The sequence below is a fragment of the Perognathus longimembris genome, chromosome 17 (assembly GCF_023159225.1).
Source record: "Perognathus longimembris pacificus isolate PPM17 chromosome 17, ASM2315922v1, whole genome shotgun sequence".
NCBI classification, from domain to species: Eukaryota; Metazoa; Chordata; class Mammalia; order Rodentia; family Heteromyidae; genus Perognathus; species Perognathus longimembris.
In genome coordinates this window covers 10,399,440-10,426,564 of record NC_063177.1, presented here as the reverse complement: position 1 = coordinate 10,426,564, position 27,125 = coordinate 10,399,440, and the positions used below count along the sequence as shown (strand labels likewise).

The 27,125-nt window shown below is 40.5% G+C and overlaps 2 protein-coding genes across 4 annotated transcripts in view; one reads left to right on the top strand and one right to left on the bottom strand.

The window, feature by feature from the left end:
- Positions 1–27,125, bottom strand: part of Zzef1 (zinc finger ZZ-type and EF-hand domain containing 1) — a 166,295-nt gene that overhangs the window by 31,544 nt on the left and 107,626 nt on the right. For all 3 annotated transcript variants that reach the window (XR_007213754.1, XM_048366226.1, XM_048366227.1), the window contains 9 exons: positions 25,570–25,735; positions 22,407–22,669; positions 19,911–20,080; positions 17,354–17,498; positions 15,417–15,556; positions 10,762–11,039; positions 10,164–10,338; positions 8,915–9,047; positions 1,567–1,766 (listed from right to left, as the gene is read on the bottom strand). Coding sequence is in view for 2 of the 3 variants with exons in the window: in XM_048366226.1 (XP_048222183.1) it covers positions 1,567–1,766; positions 8,915–9,047; positions 10,164–10,338; positions 10,762–11,039; positions 15,417–15,556; positions 17,354–17,498; positions 19,911–20,080; positions 22,407–22,669; positions 25,570–25,735 (1,670 nt within the window). In the remaining variant the exon portion in view is untranslated. The remainder of the gene's footprint in view (positions 1–1,566; positions 1,767–8,914; positions 9,048–10,163; positions 10,339–10,761; positions 11,040–15,416; positions 15,557–17,353; positions 17,499–19,910; positions 20,081–22,406; positions 22,670–25,569; positions 25,736–27,125) is intronic.
- Positions 3,684–5,184, top strand: LOC125365927 (40S ribosomal protein S3a-like). Its single transcript, XM_048366230.1, has 2 exons — positions 3,684–4,012; positions 5,174–5,184. The coding sequence occupies exon 1, from the start codon at positions 3,684–3,686 to the stop codon at positions 3,957–3,959; it is 276 nt and encodes a 91-aa protein (XP_048222187.1). The 3' UTR covers positions 3,960–4,012; positions 5,174–5,184.

Sequence of the window (27,125 nt, the reverse complement as noted above, 5' to 3'; positions counted from 1 at the left end):
CTAGGCTATATCCCCAGCCACCACAACAAGCATTTTTAACACAACTTTCTGTCATTCCCAGCTCTCTATCTTCCAAAAGCTTCCCAATGCTCTTGAGGCTAAAAATCTATCCCTACCTACGGTTGATGACAAGGTCCTCCAAGGCGCCATCCTATCTGCTTCCCTGGCTCCATCTTTCTGCTGCACTATCACCAAGCCCTCAACGCTTTCTTTCTGTGCTAGAACAATCATGTCTTGGAGTTTGCTACTCTCTCTGACTTCTATTTGTATTTACGATGATGATGATGATGATGATTATGATGATGATGATCTGATGTTTGAACCCAGGGCCTTGTACTTACTAGTCAGATGCTCTACCACTTGAGTTATGCCTCCACCCCTCTTTTTTTATTTTTTGAATAGGGTCTCACTTTTTGTGATACTCCTATTTATACATGCATGCGTTTTAGGCATGCACCATCATGCCCAATTTCTTACTGCTTGAGATGGAGAAAGGGATGGGGCCTCACTAATGTTTTGCTTGGGCTGGCCTCAAACCATGATTCTCTCCATCTCAGCCTCCTGAATGGCTCAATTAAAGTAATAGGCCACCATGTCCATCTTGATTCACTCTCTATCACCTAGTATTCAGCCATTTTACAAAGTTTTAATTTCTAGCAGTCTTCTGGGTAGATGCCTCCCTGGCCAGTGAGGCTGTAAGCTGTATGGGAGCAAGGACCTGCTTTCTAGCTGTCAACAGTTCTGTCTGGCTGCATGGGAGCAAGGACTTGCTTTCTGGCTTTCTACACTCAGCTCCATCTGGCTCTTGGTGCTCCACAAATATTAACTGAGTAAGGGGTTCCAAGATCTCTACAATCAGGGAGTTTATTTCCACTTTCCTACTATAATGTCAATGATGAAACAAATTTCACACTGACAAATACCACAAACAAAACAAACAGCAGATGAACAGTCTCAATCCTACAATAGTCTCTCAGGGCTGGTCTGTAGCCACTTAGATCTTCTTAAGTGTCTCTTATGATGCCCTCAAAGACACTTCTGAGTCCCCTTTGTAACTTCCCCACTAGGTTGCTGCTGAACATTTTTCAAAGTAAGGGACAACAGGGTTGGGGGACAGAGTTGTTGGGAAGATGATCCTACAAGTGAACTGAAATGCATAATTTTGAAAGATCCTTCCTCCCACTGATGTCCCTTCAGGCACAAGAAGAATCATTACAATCAAGCCTTCAGTTCTCTATGCCAAATACCATCTCATCCAGCTCTCCAACTTGTCTGCCTCCTACCACCCAACTTTAAGCATCCCTACTGCCTTAAAGCTCCCATGGGGTGCTAGCTCCTTTATTCTTGCTATGATGAGCCATATGTGCTGCCAAGTAGAAGGAAAAATAAAGAGCCAAAACTATTGAGAAATTGTATTTCCTCTTTAAAGTAATCCTTGTACAAGGCTTCAATCATTTCTAAAACTAATCCAGATCCTATTGCTAACTATTCATCAAAATCAGAAGGCACTTCCTTCTTGTTAATCCTTTTTGCATGTCAAATCTCAGCCAAATGGAAGAGGCTCACCTTTAGTGTTTTATATAAACCTTTGAGGGCCAGAGACAGAATCCAAGTTGCTTCCACTGCCTCAGGACAATGACTATCCATGCTGGTTTGCAGAAGGTGACTGGCAATAAAGGCAAAGTGCTGGGAATACTGGCTCAGCTGGGTATCAGAGTCACTACGTTCTTGTCCTCCTCCCTTCTGAGTCAGCTGGTAGTCTTTCACTGTTGGGAGATGTCAGAGAGCAAGAAGGGTACAAAAAGTACAGTTAATGCTCCCTGTAGCCAAGTTTCTTCCACAGCAGTATGCATTACTGAAGTAATACCCACAGAAACACAAATCTCCCAGGCTCAATTATAGCCATTACATTTAAGACCAACTTGAAGGTAAGCATAAAACTGGTACTGAGTCATGTATCTGTTGAATTAGTAAAAAGGACAACTCATGTTCCCACTACTTGCACGAGTGGGAGGGGTGTTCAAGTAAGTTCTTAAAAACAGCACACATGAGATTTCTGCCTCCAAACAAGACAGGGCAAAGAGACTAATGCACACTCCTACCTTGAGCAACAAGAATATGGGAAAAAACATGGAATAAAGGCATTTATACACTGGACAATAGGAAGTACAGGACTATGATCCCTGAAAGAAGACCCATAAATTAGTCAGCTCTTCAGTAACACCAGAAATCTAGAGACAATTTCCAGGATGAAAAAAGGGAATAAGAAATTCAAGTAGAGGGGCTGAGAATATGGCCTGGTGGCAAGAGTGTTTGCCTCATATACATGAAGCCCCACGTTCAATTCCCCAGCACCACATACACAGAAAACAGCCAGAAGTGGTGCTGTGGCTCAAGTGGCAGAGTGCTAGCCTTGAGCAACAAGAAGCCAGTGCAAAAAGAAGCCAGAAGACAGTGCTGAGCTCAAGGCCCAGGACTGGGAAAAAAAGAAAAAAGAAAAAAAGAAAATCAAGTAGAGTCTAGAAGTCCCAATGAATTGAGGAGATCAGAGTTCAGGAAACTCAGGACAGCGAGATTTTATGGGGCAGGATAGCACCAGAAGAAAGATGCACACAAAGAGAGGCAGGTAGGAGAGAACTCTCTCTCTTGAGAGATGCATGGAAGGTTCCTTGTGGGTCCAAAGCTGAATATTCATCTGTACATATATGCTAAGAAACTATACAAGACTAGAAAAACATTAAGCATAACAATTACTGGAGTTCATACAAACTGGGGATATTTTGTCTTCCCACTAGAGAGAGTGGAAGTATCCTGGTAGGGGGCAGAAAACATTTGAAAACATAATGGTTGAAATGTCTCCAATGTAATAAAACTACAAGCTCAACAAGCTCAAGCTCAATAAATGTTCAAAAAGAACATGAAGAAAATGTTAATCATACAAGTTATTAAATAGAAAAATATTTAAAACAGCTAGAAAAAAAACAATATGAAGAGCAACAAAAATAAGATATAACTGCAAACTTCATGCCAGAATCAGTGTCCATCAGAAGATAATTGATAAACACCTTTAAAGTATTCTAATAAAAATTCTTAGCCTAGAAAATTTTTTATCCAGTTACACACACACACACACACACACACACACACACGTGCACGCGCACACACACACAGAGTTTGTTTTGTTTTTGTTGTTGTGAGGCTTGAACTCAGGCCCTGGTGCTGCCCCTGGGCTCTTTTGCTTTGAGCCACAACTCCACTTCTGGTTTTTGAGTGGTTAATTGGAGATAAAAGAGACTCATGGGAACTTTTCTGCCAGAGCTGGCTTTGAAATGTGATCCTCAGATACCAGTCTGCTGAGTAGCTAGGATTACAGTCATGAGCTATCGATTGTGGCCAAAATTATATTTTTAAATGAGGTAAAAAGATAAACACTTCACAAATTAAGAGATTTTGTACCACAGAAATGCACAGTAAAGTTTTGAAGGAAAAAAAAGATACTGGATGGAAATTTGAACCTACAAAGATCAACGAAGAGCACCATAAATAGTAAATATCTAGTTAAATATAAAACAAATTGGATTTTTTCCACTTAAAAATATCTAACATTTTAAAGCAAAAATAATATATTGAGGGAGTCATATAAGATAAAAATGTGTCCTTTTGGCTCTCTTACCAGCAGCACCATGATGGTTGGCAAGAACAAGCACCTTACAAAAGGTGGTAAAAAGAGAGCCAAGAAGAAAGTGGTTGACCCATTTTCTAAGAAAGATTGGTATGATGGGAAAACACTGGCCATGTTCAATATAAGGAATATTGGGAAAACATTAGTCACGAGGACTCAAGGAACCAAAATCGCATCTGATGGCCTCAAGGGTCAAGTGTTTGAAGTGAGCCTCGCCAATCTGCAGAATGATGAAGTTGCATTTAGAAAATTCAAGCTAATTACTGAGGATGTTTAGGGCAAAAACTGCTTGACCAACTTCCATGGCATGGATCTCACCTGAGACAAAATGTGCTCCATTGTCAAAAAGTGGCAGACCATGATTGAAGCACATGTTGATGTCAAGACTACAGTTATTTGCTTTATCAGTTCTGTGTTGTTTTTACTAAAAAACACAACAATCAAATCCACAAGACCTCCTATGCTCAGCATCAGCAGGTCCACCAGATCCAGAAGAAGATGATGGAAATCATGACCCAAGAGGTACAGACAAATGACTTGAAAGAAGTAGTTAATAAATTGATTCCAGATAGCATTGGCAAAGACATAGAAAAGGCTTGCCAGTCTATTTATTCACTGCATGATGTCTTCATTAGAAAAGTAAAAATGCTGAAGAAGCACAAGGTTGAATTGGGAAAACTCATGAAACTTCATGGTGAAGGTAGTAGTTCTAGAAAAGCTACTGGGGACGAGACTGGTGCTAAAGTCGAGTGAGCTGATGGATACAAACTACCAGTCCAAGAATCTGTTTAAAATTCAGAGTTTTAATAGTGACAAATAAAAGGTCTATTTGTGAAAAAAAAGATAAAAATGTGTGGTAAAATAATACAAATAATGGGTACAGTGAATGGAAATAACTGTAGTATTTCTACATTGTTATAAAGATTAAGAAGTATATTTTAAGGTAGATTATGCTGAGTTAAAGGTATATAGTATAGGGCTGGGGATATGGCCTAGTGGCAAGAGTGCTTGCCTCGTATACATGAGGCCCTGGGTTCGATTCCCCAGCACCACATATACAGAAAATGGCCGGAAGGGGCGCTGTGGCTCAAGTGGCAGAGTGCTAGCCTTGAGCAAGAAGAAGCCAGGGACAGTGCTCAGGCCCTGAGTCCAAGCCCCAGGACTGGCCAAAAAAAAAAAAAAAGGTATATAGTATAATCCATATAAAATTATTTGACTTGTTAGCCCTATAGCAACTACTAAAAAGACAGATATAGTTAGCTGGAGGTGTGGGGCAGCAGCACTGTGCCAGCCTAGCATAAGCCCAGCCAGTAAAATAAGTAATAAAAGCTCAGCCAGTAAAAGCTGAGCATGGAAGCGTGTGCCTATTGTCACATCTACTTGGGAAGCATAAATTGGAAGATTTCAGTCCAGGCTAGGGCAGGTTTAAACTCAGGTGAAACTCAACTTGAAAAGCAAAGAAAGCAAAAAGAGCTGGGGGTATGGCTTAAGCGGAAGAGCACCTGCCTAGCAAGAGCAAGGCCCTGATTTAAAATCGTAGTTCTACCACACACATTTTTTTAAAAAAAGGACAAAAAAAATCCAAATATTGGGTAGAGGGCTTGCCTAGCATGCATGAAGCTCTGGGTTCAAATCCTCAATACCACACACACAGAAAAATCCAGAAGTGGCTCTGTGGCTCAAGCAGTAGAATGCTAGCTAGTCTTGAGCAAAAGAGGCTCAAGGACAGTGCCCAGACCCCAAGTTCAAGCCCCAGGACTGGCAAAACCACAACAAACAAAACAAAAAATATCAAAGTAAAACAAAACACCCCACAACTCAAAGACAGACAGTATTAACAAAGAAGACACTTACTATGTGCTATCTATAAGAAATCCACTTTAAAATATATAGACACAAGCAGGTTAAAGTGAAAAGATGGGAAAAGATTCACAATGTAAATGCTATTTTAAAAATGCAGACGAGGCTGATAAATATCAAAGCAGATTTTAGAATAAGGAATATTATCAAGAATTAAAGAGATTTCACTGCAACATTTTAAAAAACATAAAAATTATAAAAAGAGATTCTTTATAATGAAGTAAAACATAAACATATAAAAATGGATATATTGACAATTTTCTCTCAGTAATTGTTATAACAAGAAGAGAGCAAGAAGGGCATCAAAAAACACTTGCATAACACTGTCAGATTACTTAACCTAAATAACAGCTATAAGACACTGCCAATTACACAGGACTTTTCAAGTGTACGTGGAACTTCTAGGAAAAGTCAATATTTGAACTATAAAACAAGTTGCAGTAATCTTACAGTACGGAAATAATTAAGTATATGATTTCAGACAAAATAATTAAACTTGAAGTCAGTAACAAAAATATTTGAGATATTCTTAAAATATATAAAATTTAATCATTATAACTTTAAAATAATCTGCAGAATAAAGAAGGCATCACAAGGTAAGTGAGTTCTTCCTGAATGAAAATATACATATCAAAAATGTGGGATGTGAAATACTGTTATTCGCAGGGAAATGGACAGAACTCGAACAAATAATGTTGAGTGAGACAAGCCTAGAACACAGAAAACAAAGGGGCATGATCTCCCTGATATATGACTGTTAAGAAAGGGAGACGGAGAGACAGTATAGACCAAGTCTGTGAATACTGTATATGTTCTTGATACATTGTATATTGCATATATGTCAACCTGACCTAGACAAGGGATAGAAAAACAGGTCGTAAGATATCATAAGAAATGTACACACTTCCCTACTATGTAACTGGTGCACCCTCTTTGAACAACACCTTGTAAAAAAAATTTATGTCCAATTAATAAAAAAAATAAAAAATTAAAAAAAAAGTGGGATGTGGGGCTGGGGATAAGGCCTAGTGGCAAGAATGCTTGCCTCGTATACCTGAAGCCCTGGGTTCGATTCCTCAGCACCACATATATAGAAAATGGCCAGAAGTGGCACTGTGGCTCAAGTGGCAGAGTGCTAGCCTTGAACAAAAAAGCCAGGGACGGTGCTCAGGCCCTGAGTTCAAGCTCCAGGACTGGCAAAAAAACAACAACAAAAACAAAATTGTGGGATATGGCTGATATTATGTTTAAAGGGAAAAATATAGTACTAATGCTATGGAAAGAAGAAAGGCCCTTCAAATCAGTGATGATGTCTACCTTAAGAAATAAGAAAGAGACGAGGCACTGGTGGCTCATACCTATAATCCTAGTAACACAGGAGGCTGAGATTTGCGGACAGCGATTCAAAGCCAGCCCAGGTAAAAAAGTAACCAGCAAATGCCAGAAGTGGAACTGTGACTCAAGTTGTACAGCACTAGTACTAGTGAAAAAGCTAAGCTCTCTGGCCCTGAGTTCAAGCTCCAGTTTAAAAAAAAAAAAGAAAAAAGAAAAATGTAAGTAAGAAAGAGCAATTTAAGAGCAAACATAAACAAGAAAATTAATAATGTTCAGGGAAGAAATCAACAAAACAGAAAATAGTAAGAAAAAAAATCAACAAACTCATAGGTGGTTCTTTAAATTAACTAATAAATCTCTGGCTAAACTATATAGAAAACAAAAGGAAGAATATGCAATTTATCAATTTAGGAATATGAGAAGACAGTTATATCCTATGCTAGACTGAGAGAAATTAAATTTAAATCATATGAGCCTACATTTACTCCTAACATAAATGGAGAGACATATCATTCTCCAGGGATGAAAAGATTTAAGATTAAGAGGTCAGTTCTCCCAAAACTAACCTATACATTGAATACAATGTCAATCAAAATACTAGCAATTCAACAGAAATAGTTCTAAAACACATAAAGAAAGGCAAAAGAACTAGAAGAGACAAAACAACTGAAAAAGTAGAACAAATTGGAAGATCTGATTTTAAAAGAGCATAAACCTAGTCAAGATAGTGTGTCACTTGAGTATGAACTGACATATAGCTTAATAAAACATAATAAATTATGTAAATAGGCATACACAAAAAAGAGTCATTTTTAATAAAGGCGTCAAGATAATTCAATGGGGAAAGAATCCTGGAACAACTGTATGTTAAAAAAAATAGTTTAGGGGGCTGGGAATATGGCTTAGTGGTAAAGTGCTTGCCTTGCATACATGAAGGCCTGGGTTTGATTCCTCAGCACCCATATATAGAAAAAGCCAGAAATGGTGCTGTGGCTCAAGTGGTGGAGTACTAGCCTTGAGCAAAAACAAGCCAGGGATAGTGCTCAGGCCCTGAGTTCAAGCCCCAGGACTGGCAAAAAAAAAAAAAAAAAGAATTTAAAAAAATAATAGCTTTTTTTTTTTTTTAAAGGCACAGAAACAACACAGTTATTGATACTAAAATCAAGGGGAAAGCAGATTACTTGAGAAGCAGAACCTAGAACATAATGGTTAAGATATCCTATATTGGTTTTGGTTTGGCAAATTTAGTCAAAAGGGTACTTTAGATGTAGCCCTTTCAGTGTTCTGCTGAAACAAAATAGGAAACTGTACTAACGTCAAAAGAATTATTCTGAGTAGCTATCCAATTTCATGTTTAAATTACTCATAAGAAAATAACCAGCCAGGCATAGTGGCTCACACCTGTAATCCTAGCTACTCAGGAAGCTGAGATCCTCTTATCTCCAATTAACCACCAGAAAACCAGAAGTGGTTCTGTGGCTCAAGTGGTAGAGCACTAACTTTGAGCTGAAGAGCTCAGGGACAGACTCCAGGCCCATAGTTCAAGCCCCACGACTGACAGAAAAAAAAAAAAAAGGGAAATAATCAGCATCTACAAATGGAGAAATTATATAGCCACAGAACAGCATGCAAACAGGCCTTCACAATCATCCTAATTCAACCACATTATTTTAGAGATGAGAAAAAAGCAGCTCAGGAAGCTAAAAACTTGCTTTAAGAAAAAAAAAATCAGGGTTGGGAATGTGGCTTAGTGGTAGAGTGCTTGCCTAGCGATGCATGAAGCCCTGGGTTGAATTCCTCAGTACCATATAAACAGAAAACGCAGAGGTAGTGCTGTGGCTCAAGTGGTAGAGTGCTAGCCCTGAGAAAAATCTCAGGAACAGTGCCCAGCCTCTGAGTTCATGCCCCAGGAATGGTTAAAAAAAAAAAAAGAAATCACATTCAGGGCAAGAACCAAGATTTCCTCCATTGATTTTAGGGTAAGCAGGGAATAGACTATTTTCTTACATCTTTACAAAAAGTAATTATATTTAATACCTGTTTTTCTTTTCCGAGTTTTGGCATCAACAATCACAGCCCTATTCTTCTCAGTGAAATGCTTCAAGATGATTACATTATGGGGCTCATTGGCATTATCTATATAAACACAGCGAGTTCCAACACAAAGAACCTAGAACATGAAAGAGAAAGAAAAGGCAAGTCAGTACCACATGGAGATAGGACTCTTTCATTTGGATTTCAAGAAATACTCAAACACAGGGTTCTTTTCATGTCCTAAGTCAGTGTGCCAGGATTGGTATATGTCCTTGCTGGATGATGACAAGTTTCTATAGCCATCTTTGTCCCAGTCTGATGAGAGATACAGAGATTAGAAAACAGATCAAAAGTAGAGCTGTGGCTCAAAGTAGTAGACAGCTAGCCTTGAGTAAAAGAGCTCAGGGACAGTGACCAGGCCCAGAGTTCAAGCCCCACGACTGACAAAAACCAAAAACCAACCCTCCCCCACAAATTAGAATTAAGGGGCAGGGGGTGGGGGATGGGAATATGGCTTAGCAGTAGAGTGCTTGCCTAGCATGCATGAAGCCCTGGGTTCAATTCCTCAGCACCACATATATAGAAAAAGCCAGAAGTCGCGCTTTAGCTTAAGTAGTAGAGTGCTAGCTTTGAGCAAAAAGAAGCCAGGGACAGTGCTCAGATCCTGAGTTCAAGCCCCAGGACTGGCAAAAAACAAAAACAAAAACAGATCAAGATGGATGTCAAAGTGAAAACCAATTTTTTTCTTTGAAGCTCTTTGTAATTTAATATATTAGTTACCCATTACGTAAAACAAACTTCCAGCTAGCAAAATAAATCAAATGGTTAGATCATTAAAGATACAAAATGAACAATCCACAACATAATCTTGTAAATATACCAGTACCATGAAAGCAAATTATTCAACTGAAGATTAAAAAGCTTCCAATGGGGGCTGGGAATATGGCCTAGTGATAGAGTGCTTGCCTCGCATACATGAAGCCCTCGGTTCCATTCCTCAGCACCACATATATGGAAAAAGCCAGAAGTGGCGCTGTGGCTCAAGTGGTAGAGTGCTAGCCTTGAGCAAAAAGAAGGCAGGGACAGTGCTCAGGCTCTGAGTTCAGTCTCCAGGACTGGCAAAAAAATGATTTTGTTTACAACACACACACACAAACACACACACACACACACACACACACACACACACTCATAAAGGCTTGGACAAGCATTATTGAGATGGAAGAAGCAGGCAGGCCTTTGGGTGCTGTACCTGGGGGAAGCCGACCAGAACCAGCAGGGTAAAGATGTTGGTGTGCTTCAGCTGGAAGGGCAGCTGCTTGATGCAGTGGTCTGTAAAGGTAGCAATGACATCTTGCCACAGTGGGGCATTATTGAGTGACCGCAGAATCTCTGCCATGGAGCATGCCCAATCCAAACCCACTCGGCTGAAAGGCAAGAGCTCTATTAGATGGCATTGCACAAAACTCCAAACTCAGTTTAGCAGAACTCACTTCTCTCTCGAGTTAGACCAGGCCATTCGTTAGTTTACCAGAGCGATGCATTCCATATAAAGCAGAAAAAAAAGCATGCAAATGCTTGTGTGTTCAGTCTGCAACTGTTTCAAGCATATAAAAAGTCATCAAGTGCATAAGCACACTCACATTTCCACCCAGAAAAAAGCTCAGGAAAAAATATAGCAAAGCACCAGATGTATCAATATGGTAAAATGGAAGGTGTTGTTTTTTTCTTTAGTTCTGCTTTCCAAATTAGGTATTACTTCCCTCCCTCCACCATCAACAAAATATGTATTTATTTGTGTATGAACCATCTGGTAGGTAGAGTAGAGGCTGGGTGAGAACCAAGGCTACCTGTCCAGGCACACAGCTCCCAGGCTGAAAAGCAGATGAGTGGTCTTCCAGCCATCTGGCACAATGGAACTGTCCCCTGCAGCAAACAGGTTGTGTTTGGCTGAAAGGACCTTGATCACTGCAGCATCTACCTCTGCTGGTAAAAGACGGAGGATTAACTGGCCAAGAAGACCCAAGGTGAGATGGTAGGTTTCATTTAAGTGGCCTGCATTGGAGATGACAACCTGAAACATCAGTGGGAGGACATGCTCCAGGTCTATCAGGGGGAGTGTGGGACCCTGCCAAGAGAAAGGGGAAATCTCTTCAGTACAAAATCCAAACAGCCACATGAGGAAAACACTGTATCCCTGTTGTGTATTATTAACAACCACAGAACTATGCAGTGGCTTTCATAAATAGCTTATGTATGATATAATACATACATATGATATGTACGTCTACTCATCTTACAGTCCTACTTTTTTTTTTCTAGTCCTGGGGCTTGAACTTAAGGCCTAGGCACTGTCCCTGAGCCTCTTTGTGCTCAAGGTTAGCACTCTACCACTTGAGCCACAGGGCCACTTCTGGCCTTTTCTGTATGTGGTGCTGAGGAATCGAACCCAGGGCTTCATGTATGCGAGGCAAGTGCTCTACCACTAGGCCATATTCCCAGCCCTAAAATTTTTAAATTAATTTTTTTCTTTTGTCTTTTTTGGTTTTTTGGTACTGAGGATAAAACCCAGGACATTGCACTTGCTAGGCAAGCGCTTTGCCACTGAGCTACATCCCAGCCCTAAATTAATGTTTTTCTTTTGCCAGTCCTGGGGCTCAAATTCAGGGCCTGGGCACTGTCCCTGAGCCTCTTTGTGCTCAAGGTTAGCACTCTACCACTTGAGCCACAGCACCACTTCTGGCCTTTTCTATATATGTGGTACTGAGGAATCAAACCCAGGCTTTATGCATGCTAGGCAAACAACCACTGAGCCACATTCCCAGCAACAAAATTAATTTTCTTTCTTTGAATAATGCAAAAACGTTTTTCCCTCTTTTTGAAAAAAATTAGGGACACAGCAGATAGGAGAGAGACTGGACAAGTGGGTTCACACCAATGTAAGTTTTTGCATAGCAAAGGACATAGTTACTAAACTAGTAAGACAGCCAACAGACTGGGAGAAAATCTTCGCCAGCAATACACTTGACAAAGACCTTTTCTCCACAGGAGCTCAAGAAATTAGCCCGTCCCCAAACTAATAAACCAATTAATATATGGACCAAAAAGATCTAAAGAGAGACTTCTCAGAAGAAGAATGGCAAATAAAGACATGAAAAAAATTCTCAACATCCCTGGTCATAAAGGAAACACAAATTAAAATAACTTGGAGATTTCATTTCACCCCAGTTAGATTGGCCAACATAGAGATTTCAAATAACAACAAATGCTGGTGAGGATGTAGGGAAAAAGGAACCCTATTGCATTGTTGATGGAAGTGTACACTAATATAACCAACTCTGATGGCAGTTTGGAGATTCCTCAAAAAACTAAACATAGTGGCTGGGAATGTGGTTTAGTGGTAGGGTGTTTGCCTAGTATGCATGAAGCCTTGGGATGGATTCCTCAGTACCACATAAACAGAAAAGGCTGGAAGTGGCACTGTGGCTCGAGTGGTAGAGTGCTAGCCTTGAGCAAAAAAGAAGCTAGGGACAGTGCTCAGGCCCTGAGTTCAAGCGCCAGGACTGGGAAAAACAAAACAAAACAACTAAACATAGAATTTCCTTCTGACCCAGCCATACCACTCTTGGGCATCTACCCAGAACATGACATGTCAGGATACCATAAAGTCACTTGCACATTCACATTCTCTGCTGGACTATTCACAATGGCCAAATCCTGTAAACAGTCCAGATGCCCTACAATAGTTGTGTGGGTAAAAAAAATGTGTTACAATGGAATTTTACTCTGCAAATGATGTAATATTACTCTTTCTAATGGAGGAGAAATAGATGGACCTAGAAAAATCATGTTAAGAGAGATAAGCTAAGCTCAGAGAGACAAATGACACATGTTTTCTCTCATATACAGAAGCTAGATCTAAAATACCCTATGGCATGATAAATTATGTAGGACTCTAAGCATTCACATGCAAACAGTGAGACTAAAAGAAGATATTCTTACAGGAAGACCCAGAGGTATAACTCCTCTATATATTTAAAATACTATTTATTGAAATGAATTCTAGGAAATGAAAACATGGGTTTTTGTTGGTGGTGTTTGTTTCTACTTTTTTTTTTGCTTTGTTTCTTCTTTTTTCTGTCTTTTTTTTGGGGGGGGGGATGTAAGGAGGAACACAGAAATGGAGGGAGAAAGGATGAACAAATACAGGCATGGTACTCAGTATACACTATGTGGAAAATGAACTATGCAACTTGTAGGCAGGGACAGGAGGGGGAAACTGGGGGAAAGTGAAAGAACGGATGACATTGTCCAAAAAGAAATTACTCATTACCTGACTTACGAAACGGTAACCCTTCTGTACAATACCTTAATGATAACAATAAAATTATATTTAAAACCTAGGGAAAAAAAACCTTTGTTTCCCATTCATTATTATAAAAACCACACAGACAAACAGCCTAGTACATACTTAAGCCATTTCTTTTTTTTCTGTGATAGTTCTGGGCTTGAACTTAGGGCCTGAGTGCTGTTCCTGAGCTTTTATGATCAAAGCTAGCACCCTACCACTTGAGCCACAGCTCTACTTCCAGCTTTTTTGGTGTTTAACTGGAGATAAGAGTCTCACAGACTTTCTGGCCTGGGCTGGCTTCAAACCACAATCCTCATCTCAGCCACCCAAGTAGCTAGGAATACAGAAGTGAGCCATTGGCGGCCTGGCTTATTATTTTCCTTAGGGGAAAACACATACAAACTGGAGAAAAATCTATAAAAATTATAGTTTTATCCTCACTGTGATTCAAACAGGGCACTAGACCCACAATATGAAAATAAAACATCTGAAAAATGGCATTCCTGAAAGAGGAAAGTTTCTACTGTCGACATATGGTCTAATATCGACATTACATTTAAAGCCCTAGGCGAACTTTCTTGGGCGTGGCCACGTGGCTACTGTATATGTTCTTGATACATTGTATATTGTATATATGTCTACCTGACCTAGAGAAGAGATAGAAAAACAGGACGTAAGATATCACAAGAAATGTACACACTGCCCTACTATGTAATTGTACCCTTTTTGCACAACACCTTGCCAAAAAATTTGTGTTCAATTAATAAACAAATAAAAAAAAGAATTTATCATCCAAATATGAACAGTAATGGCAGCATTTGTCTTGATATTCTAAGGTCACAGTGGTCTCCTGCTTTAACTATTTCTAAAGTTCTTTTATCCATTTGTTCACTGCTATGTGATCCAAACCCAGATGACCCCCTAGTGCCAGAGATTGCACGGATCTATAAAACAGACAGAGATAAGTACAACAGAGTATCTCGGGAATGGACTCAGAAGTATGCCATGTGATGCTACCTTAAAGTCAGAATAAGCTGCATTATAGCTGGAATAAACTTTAAATTACTGTTAAAAAAAAAAAAAGAGGAAAGTTTCATCAGGGGCTGTGGTATGGACTACCTTAAGCAGGGGAAAATGTCTCCAAGGCAGGGCTGTCAGAGAATAGGTAGAGGTGAGGAAGACACATTCCTAAAGAGGCAGATTTGACTCTCAATGGGGAGGCAGAGTATCTGTGTGGAAGGGCATCTGGGTTTCCATGGGGAAAGTGAGAACATCCATGTGGGGAGTTCAGCCTGGCATGGGGAAGCAGAGTTCATATAGCCACCAAATACTAAACTACTAGAGGTAAGGGCGGCCTTTGATGCAAGGGGACCTCTGACACCAGGATGTACCCAAGTACCGGACTGGCAGTACTGGGGTTTGAGTTTAAGGCTCTATGCTTGTTAGACTAAGCTGTTCTACTAACAGAGCCATGCCCCTAGCCCTTTGTGCTTTAGTTATTTTTTCAGATGGTGTCTCACCTTTTGCCTGGGGCTGGCCTCAGGCCAGCTACTTCCCAAGTAGCTGGGATTGCATGCCTCATTGGCATGAGGCATCCTGTATGATTTTTTGTTTTGTTTCATTTTCAAGACAAAACTCATTACATAGCCCCCAGCTAGTCTTGAACTCAAGATCCTCATGTCTCAGTATTATGGATTAAGGGTATGTGCCAAACTTTTTAATATGACAACATTATGTTTGTACAGTCTATAATTTTAGGAAATTCATGCTAACTACTAAGGATTAAGTATCAATAATCATTTCAATTTCTTTTCAAAATTTCAACAAAATATAACAGCTATGTAAGCAGATAAATCAACATGAATAAATGGGAAATTTAGGTGAACATCTTCATTCATTATTCTTTCAAATTTTCTGAGCTTAAAAATTTTCCAAATAAAAAATGAAAAATAAAATTATGACAAAAACAATAAATTGCATATCTACTTAAAATATAGATGGTTTAAGAGAAAATAATTTTAATTTATAATGCTATTCTCAAGGATAACTGCTGCCTAATCGCAAGTTTATTTTGGTATACAGCTTTGTAACATTTTTTTTTTCTGTGCATAACAACATCCTCTCTTTTACAAAGAAAATGCCGTTGTCTCTTACCAACTTTGCTGGAGGTAACATGGCTGCTAATAGTCCTAAAATCCTCTTCTGGGAACACTCAGCAAATATTTGCTCAGGGTTTGGAGTAACTGCCTTTTCTTCTATTGGCCTCTGAGATGATGAGTCTGAAATTTCAGCATCTGTGTGGCAAAACACCAAGTTTTCAGATTTCCCAGTTTCTACATATGTATAAAGAGACAAACCATTGCACTGTCCAATTGTGGTAAAGAATAAAGGTTAAGGCTTTATTTATTTATTTATTATTTTTTATTTTTGCCAGTCCTGGGCCTTGGACTCAGGGCCTGAGCACTGTCCCTGGCTTCTTTTTGCTCAAGGTTAGCACTCTGCCACTTGAGCCACAGCGCCGCTTCTGGCCGTTTTCTATATATGTGGTGGTTGGGAATCGAACCCAGGGCTTCATATATACGAGGCAAGCACTCTTGCCACTAGGCCATATTCCCAGGCCACTAAGACTTTATTTAAAACCTGCTAAAATTGTACATGGTAGTACATGTCTATAAACTCAAGAAGTTGAGGCAGGAAGATCATGAAATTGAGACCATTTAGAGCTGTACAGTGAAACTTAGTTTCACATACAAAAAAGAATGCTGAACACATCTTTGTGCAATGTCCCCTTCTAAAGGAAGCCTGTCAATGGCTCTATTTGAGGGCAATTCTCTCCTAAACCTTCCCATTCCTTTGGCCCTGTTAAATTAGATGTTCGCTAGCTTTTAACATCTTGTTTATTTGTATTTATTGTTTATTTTTGCTACTTTCAGTGATGTACCTGCAGCACCCAGCAATATCTCTGGAACATGGAGGTACTTGACAGACAGCGTGAACCAGAATGCCAGTCCTCAGGGGAATCCAACTCTGGTAGACTTTGAAGACTGGGGACAGCATATTCTGAGAGATTAACCCACAGATGAATACTCCTGGCCTCCATCACAGAACAGTAAATAGCACAAATGCTGTCTCTCTGGACTAACACAGGGTGAGGTTCACTGGCCCAGTCTCATCAGTCTATAGTATCTCCTTTAGCCTCCAAACTGCTCCTCTATTCCCCCAAAACCCCATCCTGATAGTCCATTTCTATCCTTTGCCAGGCTGAGAGGCTGGAATTTCCCAGGCAGACAACTTGGGCCTTGGCAAAGTCCTATATAGCAGCATTTTATCTTCTTGTGCTCTGCTCCATTGCTATATACCTGCCAAGAGGACTACTTCTCTGTGTTGTTCTGTGGCTTTTGCTCATTGTGCACTTTTTGCCCTGAATGTAGGTTTCCACTGTACAGCCTAGAATAACTCCCCATATCTCTCCCTTTATATGGTTTAAATGAACACAATATGTTCCAGAGAATTATCAATCACAGTTAACTCCCACGTGGTCCTCTCCTCTGGGCAGAATTTCAAGTGACAGTAACATGCACCTTTGTCTTAAACTCTGGTAGATAGGGACTATGTCTGTCTTCTAGTGTCAGTCCCTGTTTCAACCCAGGGTCTAGCATGGTGTTTGGTACATTGAAGGCACTGAGTAAATACAGGGAATAAGTAAGGTGGGAAAGAAAGGAAAGATGACTTTCTGTCATCTGTTCTGCTTTCTGTTGTAAGCCCCACCTGATCAAAGAGAACTTGGCTGTCAGACAATTCCAAACTGAGTGCAAAATAAACAGACTGGAAATGAGTATATGAGCATTTTAAGAGATCCAGATAATGGTCAAGCATTTTTTTTTTTCCAGTCCTGGGGCTTGAACCCAGGCCTGAGCACTGTCCCTGACTTCTTTTTGCTCAAGGCTAGTACTCTATCACTTGAGCCACAGCACCACTTCTGGTTTTTACTGTATATGTGGTGCTGAGGAATAGAATGCAGAGCTTCATGTATGCGATGCAAGCACTCTACCACTAGGCCATATTCAAAGGCCTAATCAAATATTCTTTACCTGGTGGTCCTGGAGATGTATAAGCATCTGTAGGTACATCTGAAATTTGAGTCTGGCATGAGGGATCTTTCATCAACAAGAGACTGGCCTTCTTTCTCTGTCTGGAATCCAAAGGTCTGATTTCCTTCTCTATAGGTCTCTTTCCCTAAATATAAAATTGAATAGGCTTTTTTAAAAAAAGTTTTTTACAATAAAAGTTTATCCATTTGTAACATAATTTTACCATGTCTTCATAAACCAAAAGTATTTCAAATTTCATTGGAAAAATGTCAATCATTTCTTAAGATAAATCTGTACTATAAGATAATAGAATCATGTCCCTTCAAACACCCTTTGAATGCCCGCCTCTCTGTCACAGTCTGCAGTTACAAGGCCCCCTTCCAAATAAATTTAACTCTTAGAAGCTGAGTGTGGAAAGTTCTTCTTTGAGGAAATAAAGACAAAACTGGCCATTTTCTTCTAGTATACTCTGGTGAGCATCTTTAGTATTTTCTTTTTTCAGGGAAAATTAACATTTATTTTTAAAAGTGTACATCTATGGGCTAGGAATGTGGCTTAGTGGTAGAGTGCTTGCCTAGCATGCATGAAGCCCTGGGTTTGATTCCTCAGTGTCATATAAACAGAAAAAGCCACAAGTGGCACAGTGATTCAAATAGTAGAGCGCTAGCCTTGAGCAGAGAGAGGCTCAGGGACAGTGCCAAGGCTCTGAGTTCAAGCCCCAGGACTGGCAAAAAAAAAGTGTGCATCTAATATTATCTTTATTGTTATTATGAAGTTAATAAATCAGATCTAAAACTTGGGTGCAGATTTTACTGATATAGAAATGGCACTGTCCCTGGCTTCTTTTTGCTCAAGGCTACACTCTACCAATTGAGCCACAGTGCCACTTCTGGCTTTTTCTTTTTATGTGGTAATGAAGAATGGAACCCAGGGCTTCAAGGAAGGCAAGCACTCTACCACTAAGCCACATTCTCAGCCACTATGCTAAAAGATTTTAAGGTGGGATATCTTGAGTATGTCCAGCTGCTAGTGGAAAGGATATCCAAAAAGGGCTAGCTCAAGAAGAACAATAATGCCCTGGGACCTCCTTGAAAAAAAAAGAAAATCTCATTTTAATCCTGACACAAGGAAAGCCTAAAATAGACCTGAAAGGTTTTGCTACAACAGAAGTCAAGGGTAAGTGTTCATACAATGGTGACATGTTAAAAGAATACAAAAGCCATCTGGAAGGAGTTGCTACTAGCCAAACTTGGGGCAATTTGAGCACGCATAAAGATAAACAAGAAAAAGAAGGTATTTAATTCACTGAATAACGATAGAATGCTTGAACCTATCCTGATATAAATAAATGGATAAATTGATAGATAAATAAACTGAGAGTTTAGAGATAAACATGTTTCCAGAGGCAGATTTGAGGGCTGCTGATTTCATCTGTTTCTCCCAAACACATTCTCTTCCCCATCATAAGGGAAGTCAAAGGGCTTCCTGGGGCAGGGGTGTGTGTCCTGCAAAATGGGTAGTGTAGACAGGCTGGAAGATTACATAGTTGTCTTTTGCTGGCTCCATGGTGTCATGAAGCTAATTTTCACACTTCCGCCAGGCATTTTTACTGGTCTTCTTTTTTTTTGGCCAGTCCTGGGCCTTGGACTCAGGGCCTGAGCACTGTCCCTGGCTTCCTTTTGCTCAAGGCTAGCACTCTGCCACTTGAGCCACAGCGCCACTTCTGGCCGTTTTCTGTATATGTGGTGCTGGGGAATCGAACCCAGGGCCTCATGTATACGAGGCAAGCTCTCTTGCCACTAGGCCATATCCCCAGCCCTTACTGGTCTTCTATACAACAATGGGATCCCTGTGAACTATCATCAGCACCTGGAGAATCCTTATACTAGTGCCCTGATAAAGCAGAGGATGGATGAATAGCATGGCCTCAAGATTTGGAAATAGCATCATATCACAGAAGCAATCTGATGTTCTTCTAGCAACAAAGGTTTGTCTTTTTCTGTTCATCTATTTTTATTTTATATCTACAAAAAAATCTTTAAAAGTCACTACTATAGGTTAACCTGGACCCATATACAAACTATGATGTTTAATTTTTAAACCATTAGCTTCTAGTACTACCTAGTTGTTAACTGAATTATAAACATAAATCCACATATATATTGCTCATCAAGGGCTGGAACTAACTTCTTTAATGGCATAATTTTATTCAGTTATTACAAAAACCACCAAGTAATGGAAGTAGTTAACTTTGGCAAAGAACTTACTATGTACATGGCCTAACCACTTGATATATATTATCTTAAAGTGTGGGAATTATATAACTCCTTACAAAACCCCTTGTTACATGTTTTGTTATTATCATCCCCATTTTGCAGATGAGAAAATGGAGGCAAAGAGACTATAGGAACATACTTGAGGTCTGACAGAGCAGACCTCTAAACCCCATGCCTGAAGCCTGGTGGAGGGTGTGAGCCCTTAACCTCTCTGCTGTGATGCCTTATGTGAATGGCTTCCCAAGCCCATTGATCCTGCATAATAAAGAAATGCTATTTACATTGCACTGCACTAATGAGCCTGTCTCTGACAGCTGCTGAGTGGGATGGACAGTTTTCTTCTCTAGCTGCTTCTCTGATGTTGGCGTTGACACTGTGATTGGCAGAGCTTGGTGTTCTGGAGTAGAGTCACCATCTGGCAATATACCAAGAAGAGCTAGAGCTTTAAGACCTACAAGGGAAGAAAACAAGAGAATGACTAAAGTTTATATCTCTAGGATGTGGGAAGAAAATCACATACATATCATATACATGTATATATCATGTTATGTGATATATAGACACATATACACATACCATGGAATATTACACAGCCATAACACAAAATGAAATCATGTAATTTACAGGAAAATGGATGCAATTGGAGGACATCATACTGAGTGAGATAAGACAAGCTCAAAAAACAAGTATATGTTTTCACTTGTATATGGAAACTAGACCTAAACGATACACACATTCATGGACATGTACATACCTATATGTATGTAGTTACATAATTATACACAAAGATAAACACAAAACATGAATCTAAATAACAAGACTACGTAGGAAGGGGTATAACAGGGGAAGGGAAAAGAAGCAGAGTGTGAATGGTTTTGAAATACTTTTTTTTTTTTGGCCAGTCCTGGGGCTTGAACTCAGGGTCTGAGCATTGTCCCTGACTTTTTTTGCTCAGGGCTAACACTCTATCATTTAGGCCACAGCACCACTTCTGTCTTTTTCTGTATTTGTGGTGCTGAGGAATCCCAGGGCTTCATGAATGCTAGGCAAACTTACTCTACCACTAGGCCAAATTCCCAGCCCTTGAAATACATTTTTAAAGAGAATGAATATGGGTGAAAAAGATTGCAACTACAAAAATAGAACAAGGAAACCTGTTCAAACTGTTTCAGAAATAGGGGAAGGATGAATGATAAACAGATGAGACTGACTGGAACATATTGTAAATGTGTGGAAATGTTACAATAAAGTACACCTCTGGAAAACTAATATAAGCTAATAAAAACGGTAAAAAAAAAAAAAAGTAAGTGCCACAAATCACTATGCTACTATGCAGAGATGGCAAAGGAAGGGCTATACTAACCATACCTAGGAGAGTTCAGTTGTAATATCCCTGGTCATCTACATCCTTTAGCGCTGCAGATGATAAAAACTAGACAGAAAGGGAACCTGAACTTTACGTAACAACAGAACACAAAAGACCCACAAGAAAGTCAACAATGGTGACTCATGTCTATAATCCTAGCTACGCCTCTTATCTCCAATTAACCACCAAAAAGCCAGAAGTGGAGCTATCAGGTGCTTGCTTTGAGCATAAAAAGCTCAGGGATAGCACGTAGGACCTGAATTCACGCCACAGGACTGGAAAAACAAAACAAAACAAAACCACACAAAACTGTTTTGAAACTATAAACATTATACTTCTACAGTAGCATCATACAACAGAATTCTAAATCCCACTGGCAGACAGATATAGAAAAAATCACTCTGAAGTATTGATATCCACCTGCTATCTACTAAGGTCTGATTCCCTAATGTTAACAGGAAGGACAGTCCATTACCTGAGAGAAATGTCTCGGAAGTTCAGTATTGAAATTATTTTTTCCCTAGTGCCCCAATGGAGTAAAAATCAACCAGTTTTTGCTAAAACTATTTTTCTTTTCTTTCTCTTATTACTAAGTAGCAATATACAGGGGTTTCCATTTATTTTTCTTTTCTTTTGAAAAGAAAAGGTCAGTCTGGCCTTGAACATGTGTGTGATTCTCTTGCCTCTCAACCTCTGGACTGTTGGGATTATAGATGTGGAACACCAAAGCCAGCTAAATTACTTTATAGATAGTTCTCACCTGGCATATGGAAACAGATTTGCCCTCAAGGTTAACAATATATATCTGGTGGGCTGGGGATATGGCCTAGTGGCAAAGAGTGCTTGTCTCCTATACATGAGGCCCTGGGTTCAATTCCCCAGCACCACATATACAGAAAACAGCCAGAAGTGGTGCTGTGGCTCAAGTGGCAGAATGCTATCCTTGAGCAAAAAGAAGCCAGGGACAGTGCTCAGGCCCTGAGTCCAAGCCCCAGGATTGGCAAAAAAATAAATAAATAAAATAAAAAAAAATAAAAAAATAAATATATATATAATCTGGCGGGGGCTGGGAACGTGGCCTAGTGGTAGTGTGCTTGTCTCACATACAATATATATCTGGCTTCCCTAAGCAAAGTCACACACATTCAACTACTAAATATTCTATACACAGACTTCAAAATAACTCTTATTTTTTTAACATCATGTAAACATCTTGAGAAACTAAATGTTACTTTATCCAATAGTTTTCTCAAGTGAGCCTGAGGCTGAAATTCCACGCTGGGGTGAATCCCTCTTGTGGGCCACAGGACTCTGGTGCCTCTGAGCCTAACATTATCTCTCACTGGTGCCTGGGCTTTGTCTCCACCAGTAGCTGGGGGCTGGTCCTGGGGTGTGCATGAGGAACAGTCACCTTTGCCCTGGTGAGCCTTCATCAGACAGTCCCCGACGAGCTGCATGCACTGGCTCCGAAGGATGGCAGCATTGCTACAGGCCTGGGGATCCAGTTTCTCCCTGTCCGTGTCCTCTGTGCTGGCCACATGGGCACTATAGAGAGCCAGGGCAGCAAAGAGCAGCCAGGAGTAGTTGTGGATGTATGGCTGGATGAGCCTCTGCCGGTCACTGATCCGGATGGTCACCATGGGGTGGGCTGTGATGCTATGGGTAGGCAAATGGCTGCAAAGGCAAGACATTATTAAGCATTTGTGACTCCAAACAGGAGCCAGGCCTGGCTGCCACTGAACATTAGTACCTCTAGGTGGTAGTTATTTAAATTTTAAGGGGAAACAAGGGCCTGCTCCCCGGGGGGGGGGGGGGGCGGGAAAGAACAAACACTGGTATACCATTTCTGGATTTCACAACCTCCTAGAAAATTGCCTGCGGAAATCAGCCTAAATAAAAACTCCTTATTGTGAATTTTGCAAAATGTGGTAATAGTATTTTGGTAATATGAGATAATGCCTATAAAGTACACAGGAAAGAAGTGATTTAAGGTATTAAATATGTTTAATACTTTAACGAGCTGTGGCAGCACAAGCATATAATCCCAGCACATGGGAGGGAGACTAGGGTGAGAGGATTATGTTCTAGGAAGGATTATGAGTTCAAGGTTGGAATGGGATACATAATGAGACCTTCTCTTAAAAAAAAACCAAAACAACTTTATGGGGGAATAAAAGACCTTAATAAACTTAGAACACATAACAAAATCTTCCTAATTGCTGAATCTGGGTAGTGAGTATACACAAGTTCATTGTACTAGTCTATTTTTGGTTAGGTTTATTTGCTTTTTTTTTGCTAGTCCTGGGGCTTGAACTCAGGGCTTGGGCACTGTCCCTGAGCTCCTTTTGCTCAAGGCTAGCACTCATCACTTGAGCTCAAGTGCCACTTCCAGCTTTTTCTGTTTATACAGTACTGAGGAATCGACAGGGCTTCATGCATGCTGGACAAGCACTCTACCATTAAGCCACATTCTTAGACCTAATTTATTTTTATTTTTATTTTTTTGCCAGTCCTGGGGCTTGGACTCAAAGCCTGAGCACTGTCCTTGGCTTCTTTTTGCTCAAGGCTAGCATTCTACCTCTTGAGCCACAGTGCCACTTCTGACTTTTTCTGTTTATGTGGTACTGGGGAATATGGTACTTCATGTATATGAGGAAAGCAAGAATCAAACCCAGGAATTTGTGCATGCTAGGCAAGCATTCTACTGTTAAGCCACATTCCCAGCCCAGACCTAATTTTTTTTTTGTTTTGGTTTTTGTTGCCAGTCCTGGGGCATGGACTCAGGGTCTGAGCACTGTCCCTGGCTTCTTTTTGCTCAAGGCTAGCACTCTACCACTTGAGCCACAGCGCCACTTCCAGCTTTTTTCTATATATGTGGTGCTGAGGAATCAAACCCAGGGCTTCATGTATACGAGGTGAGCACTTTTACCACTAGGCCATATCCCCAGCCCCCAGACCTAATTTTTTTTTTAATAACAAAAACTTTCTTTAATAAAGGAAGGGCTTAGTGTATAACTAAGTGGTGGGACACATGTCTAGTATATGTGAGGCCCTGAATTCGATTCTCATTACTGGGGAAAAAATGGAAATTACAGCTCTTGTATTTTGGTTTGTTTTTTAGTTTTAATTGAAAATATTTGAGGGGGGCTGGGAGTGTGGCTTAGCGGTAGACTGCTTACTTAGCAGGTCTGAAGCTCTGGGTTCAACTCCTCAGCACTACATAAACAGAAAAGGTTGGAAGTGGCACTTGGCTCAAGAGGTAGAATGCTAGCTTTGAGCAAAAGAAGTTGAGGGATAGTGCCCAGGCCCTGAGTTCAAGCCCCAGGACTTCTCACATCTTTTGCTGGGGGTAGGCCTCAGACTGCGATACTCCTTCCTAAAGCCTCTCACATAACTGTGATCACAGATGTGCACCATGATGCCTAGCTAATTGTTGGAGATAGACTTTCATTAACTTTGCCTGGGTTAGTCACAAACCAGGATCCTCTTGAATGCTGTTTCCTGAGTAAATGGGACTACAGATCTCATGTGATCATGCATGGCCTGCTACTAAAGTTCATATTATTTGTTGGTTCTTGGCTCTGGAAGAATATGTGAGAGTAGGGACTTTCTTTTTGGTTCACTGTTCTATTTTCCAGCATCTGTCCCAAGCTTGGTATATAGAAAATATTATATAAATATTTATATGAATGAATGATTCAGGATTTGTATTCCAGGAGTCAGTTTCCCTGTTCTCTAATCTGTAAGACTCTTACCTGAGGCCTGCTTCTTTGCCCCCCAAATTCTAGGCTCTTGGAAGAACTTTGGGACAGCTTCAACCATATTTAACATTAAATGCAATTGTTGGTGCAATATGGGTAGGTGGATTGTAGGAGACCCCAGAAAAAGTGAATTGACAGTTGAGGTCATTATCTGGCTTTTTTTTTTTAACCTGGTGTGTGTGTATGTGTGTGTACACGCACACAAGTATGTACGCGTGTGCGTGCATGCTGGTCATGGGACTTGAACTCAGGGCCTAAGCTGTTCCTAAGCTTTTTTGCTCAAGGCTAGTAGTCTACCACTTGAGCCAGTTTCATTTCTAGCTTTTTGGAATTAAGAGTCTCATGGACTTTGCTACTTGGGCTGGCTTCAAACCATGATCCTTAGATCTCAGCCTCCAGATTAGTTAATAAGATTACAGGTGTGAGCCACTGGTACCCAACTTTAATCTGGATTTAAAAAAAAAAGAGGTTCAGTTCAGCAGACTTTGTTTTTTTTTGGGGGGGGGAAGGGGTGGTGTTATGGGGCTTGAATTCAGGGCCTGGCCACTGTCCCTGAGCTTTTTTGCTCAAGGCTAGCACTCTTATCACTATGAGCCACAGTGCCACTTCCGGGTTTTCTGGGGGTTAATTGGAGATAAGAGTCTCACAGACTTTCCTCCTCAGGCTGGCTTTGACCTGCAATCCTCAGATCTCAGCCTCCGGAGTAGCTAAGATTACAAGGATGAGCCACTGGTGCCCAGGCAACAGACTTCTTATTAAGTAAAGATATACATCAAGAAGATGTGAAATGTGTATAAGTCATTTGAGACATACCCATAGGAATATTTCTTTGCTGCATAGCATCCGTAGCAAAGATCAAAATCATCACACACATTGCAATTCATTCTTCGGCCTATGATTAAACCCTGGCAGTGGTCGCAGGTAAACTCCATGTTGACCATTTCGTGGTCATCTCCATGGCCCTCAGGCTTCACTCCACCTAAACAGAAAAGAGCAGTGTGAAGTAGATGGAACAGAGTACTTGGAGAAGGGCCAAAAAAACAATCCTAGCACCACAGTTGCTCCCTATCTAGTGTTCAGGAGGGCAGAAACCACAAACAGCTTCTGGAGACCAGTTATCTCTGCCCTGATAGCTGAGTGCAAAAATGATATTGTCATAAAATGATAGCCCTTCTGTATAACAACTTAATAATAACAACAATAAAATTATTTAAAAATTATATTCTCGGGCTGGGGATATGGCCTAGTGGCAAGAGTGCTTGCCTCGTATACATGAGGCCCTAGGTTCGATTCCCCAGCACCACATATACAGAAAAAATGGCCAGAAGTGGCGCTGTGGCTCAAGTGGCAGAGTGCTAGCCTTGAGCAAGAAGAAGCCAGGGACAGTGCTCAGGCCCTGAGTCCAAGGCCCAGGACTGGCCAAAAAAAAAAAAAAAAAAAAAAAAAAAATTATATTCTCAGCTGGATGCCGGTGGCTCTTGCCTGTAATCCTAGGTACTCAGGAGGCTGAGATCTGAGGATCATGGTTCAAAGCCAGCCTGAGCAGAAAAGTCTGTGAGACTCTTATCTCTAATTAACCACCAGAAACCCAGAAGTGGTGCTGTGGCTCAAGTGACAGAGTGCTATCCATGAGCTGAAGAGGTCAGGGGCAGTGGCCAGGCCCAGAGTTCAAGCCCCATGACCAATCAAAAAAAAATATATATTCTCAGCAGAGAGCTGCTGGACAATGGCACACTGCAATAATCAGATAAAATCAATTACCAATTCCCAGCATGACTGCTGTTTGGCAGACATAGCCCACATGTAGATTTGTGAGATATCTCTCTCATGACCCTCTGTGACAAGTGTGAAGCATCTGTTGGTGTCTCTGCTAGCAAGTGCAGAGGAGTGATCAGAGGACAATGAGATCAGTGAGTGAAAGGGAATTAAAGACATGACACAGTCTTCTCTTGCCTCCTCTTACTCTAACTCCAGGGCATCTCCAAGCCCTGATATGGACCCTGCTTATTACCTCATATTTCATCACTTCTGTTCCCACTACCATGAATCTGGTCCTGGCTCCAATGACCTGGTGACTATAGACTGATTTCCTAAGTGAGCCTGACAAAGACATTCTTTCCTCCTTGAGATCTTATTAATGTCCACCCCACTCCCATTATCTGCAGACTTCAAATTGCTGAACCTAGCATCTTGGAGTCATGCAACCTAAGCTCTGCCTGTCTTAATCCATCACTTAATTGGACAGACACTCAAGTGTGCCTACCTAAGTTCCTTGTAGATGCTCACCTGTGTCCCTGGGCTTGTTCTACCCTCTCTAAGTTCATATCACCCAACTGTAACTTTCTTCAAAGACAAGTTCTTATCTTATC

Bases quoted from the DNA above. Each gene is read 5' to 3' on its own strand.
- LOC125365927 (XM_048366230.1), top strand. From the start codon at position 3,684: ATGATGGTTGGCAAGAACAAGCACCTTACAAAAGGTGGTAAAAAGAGA.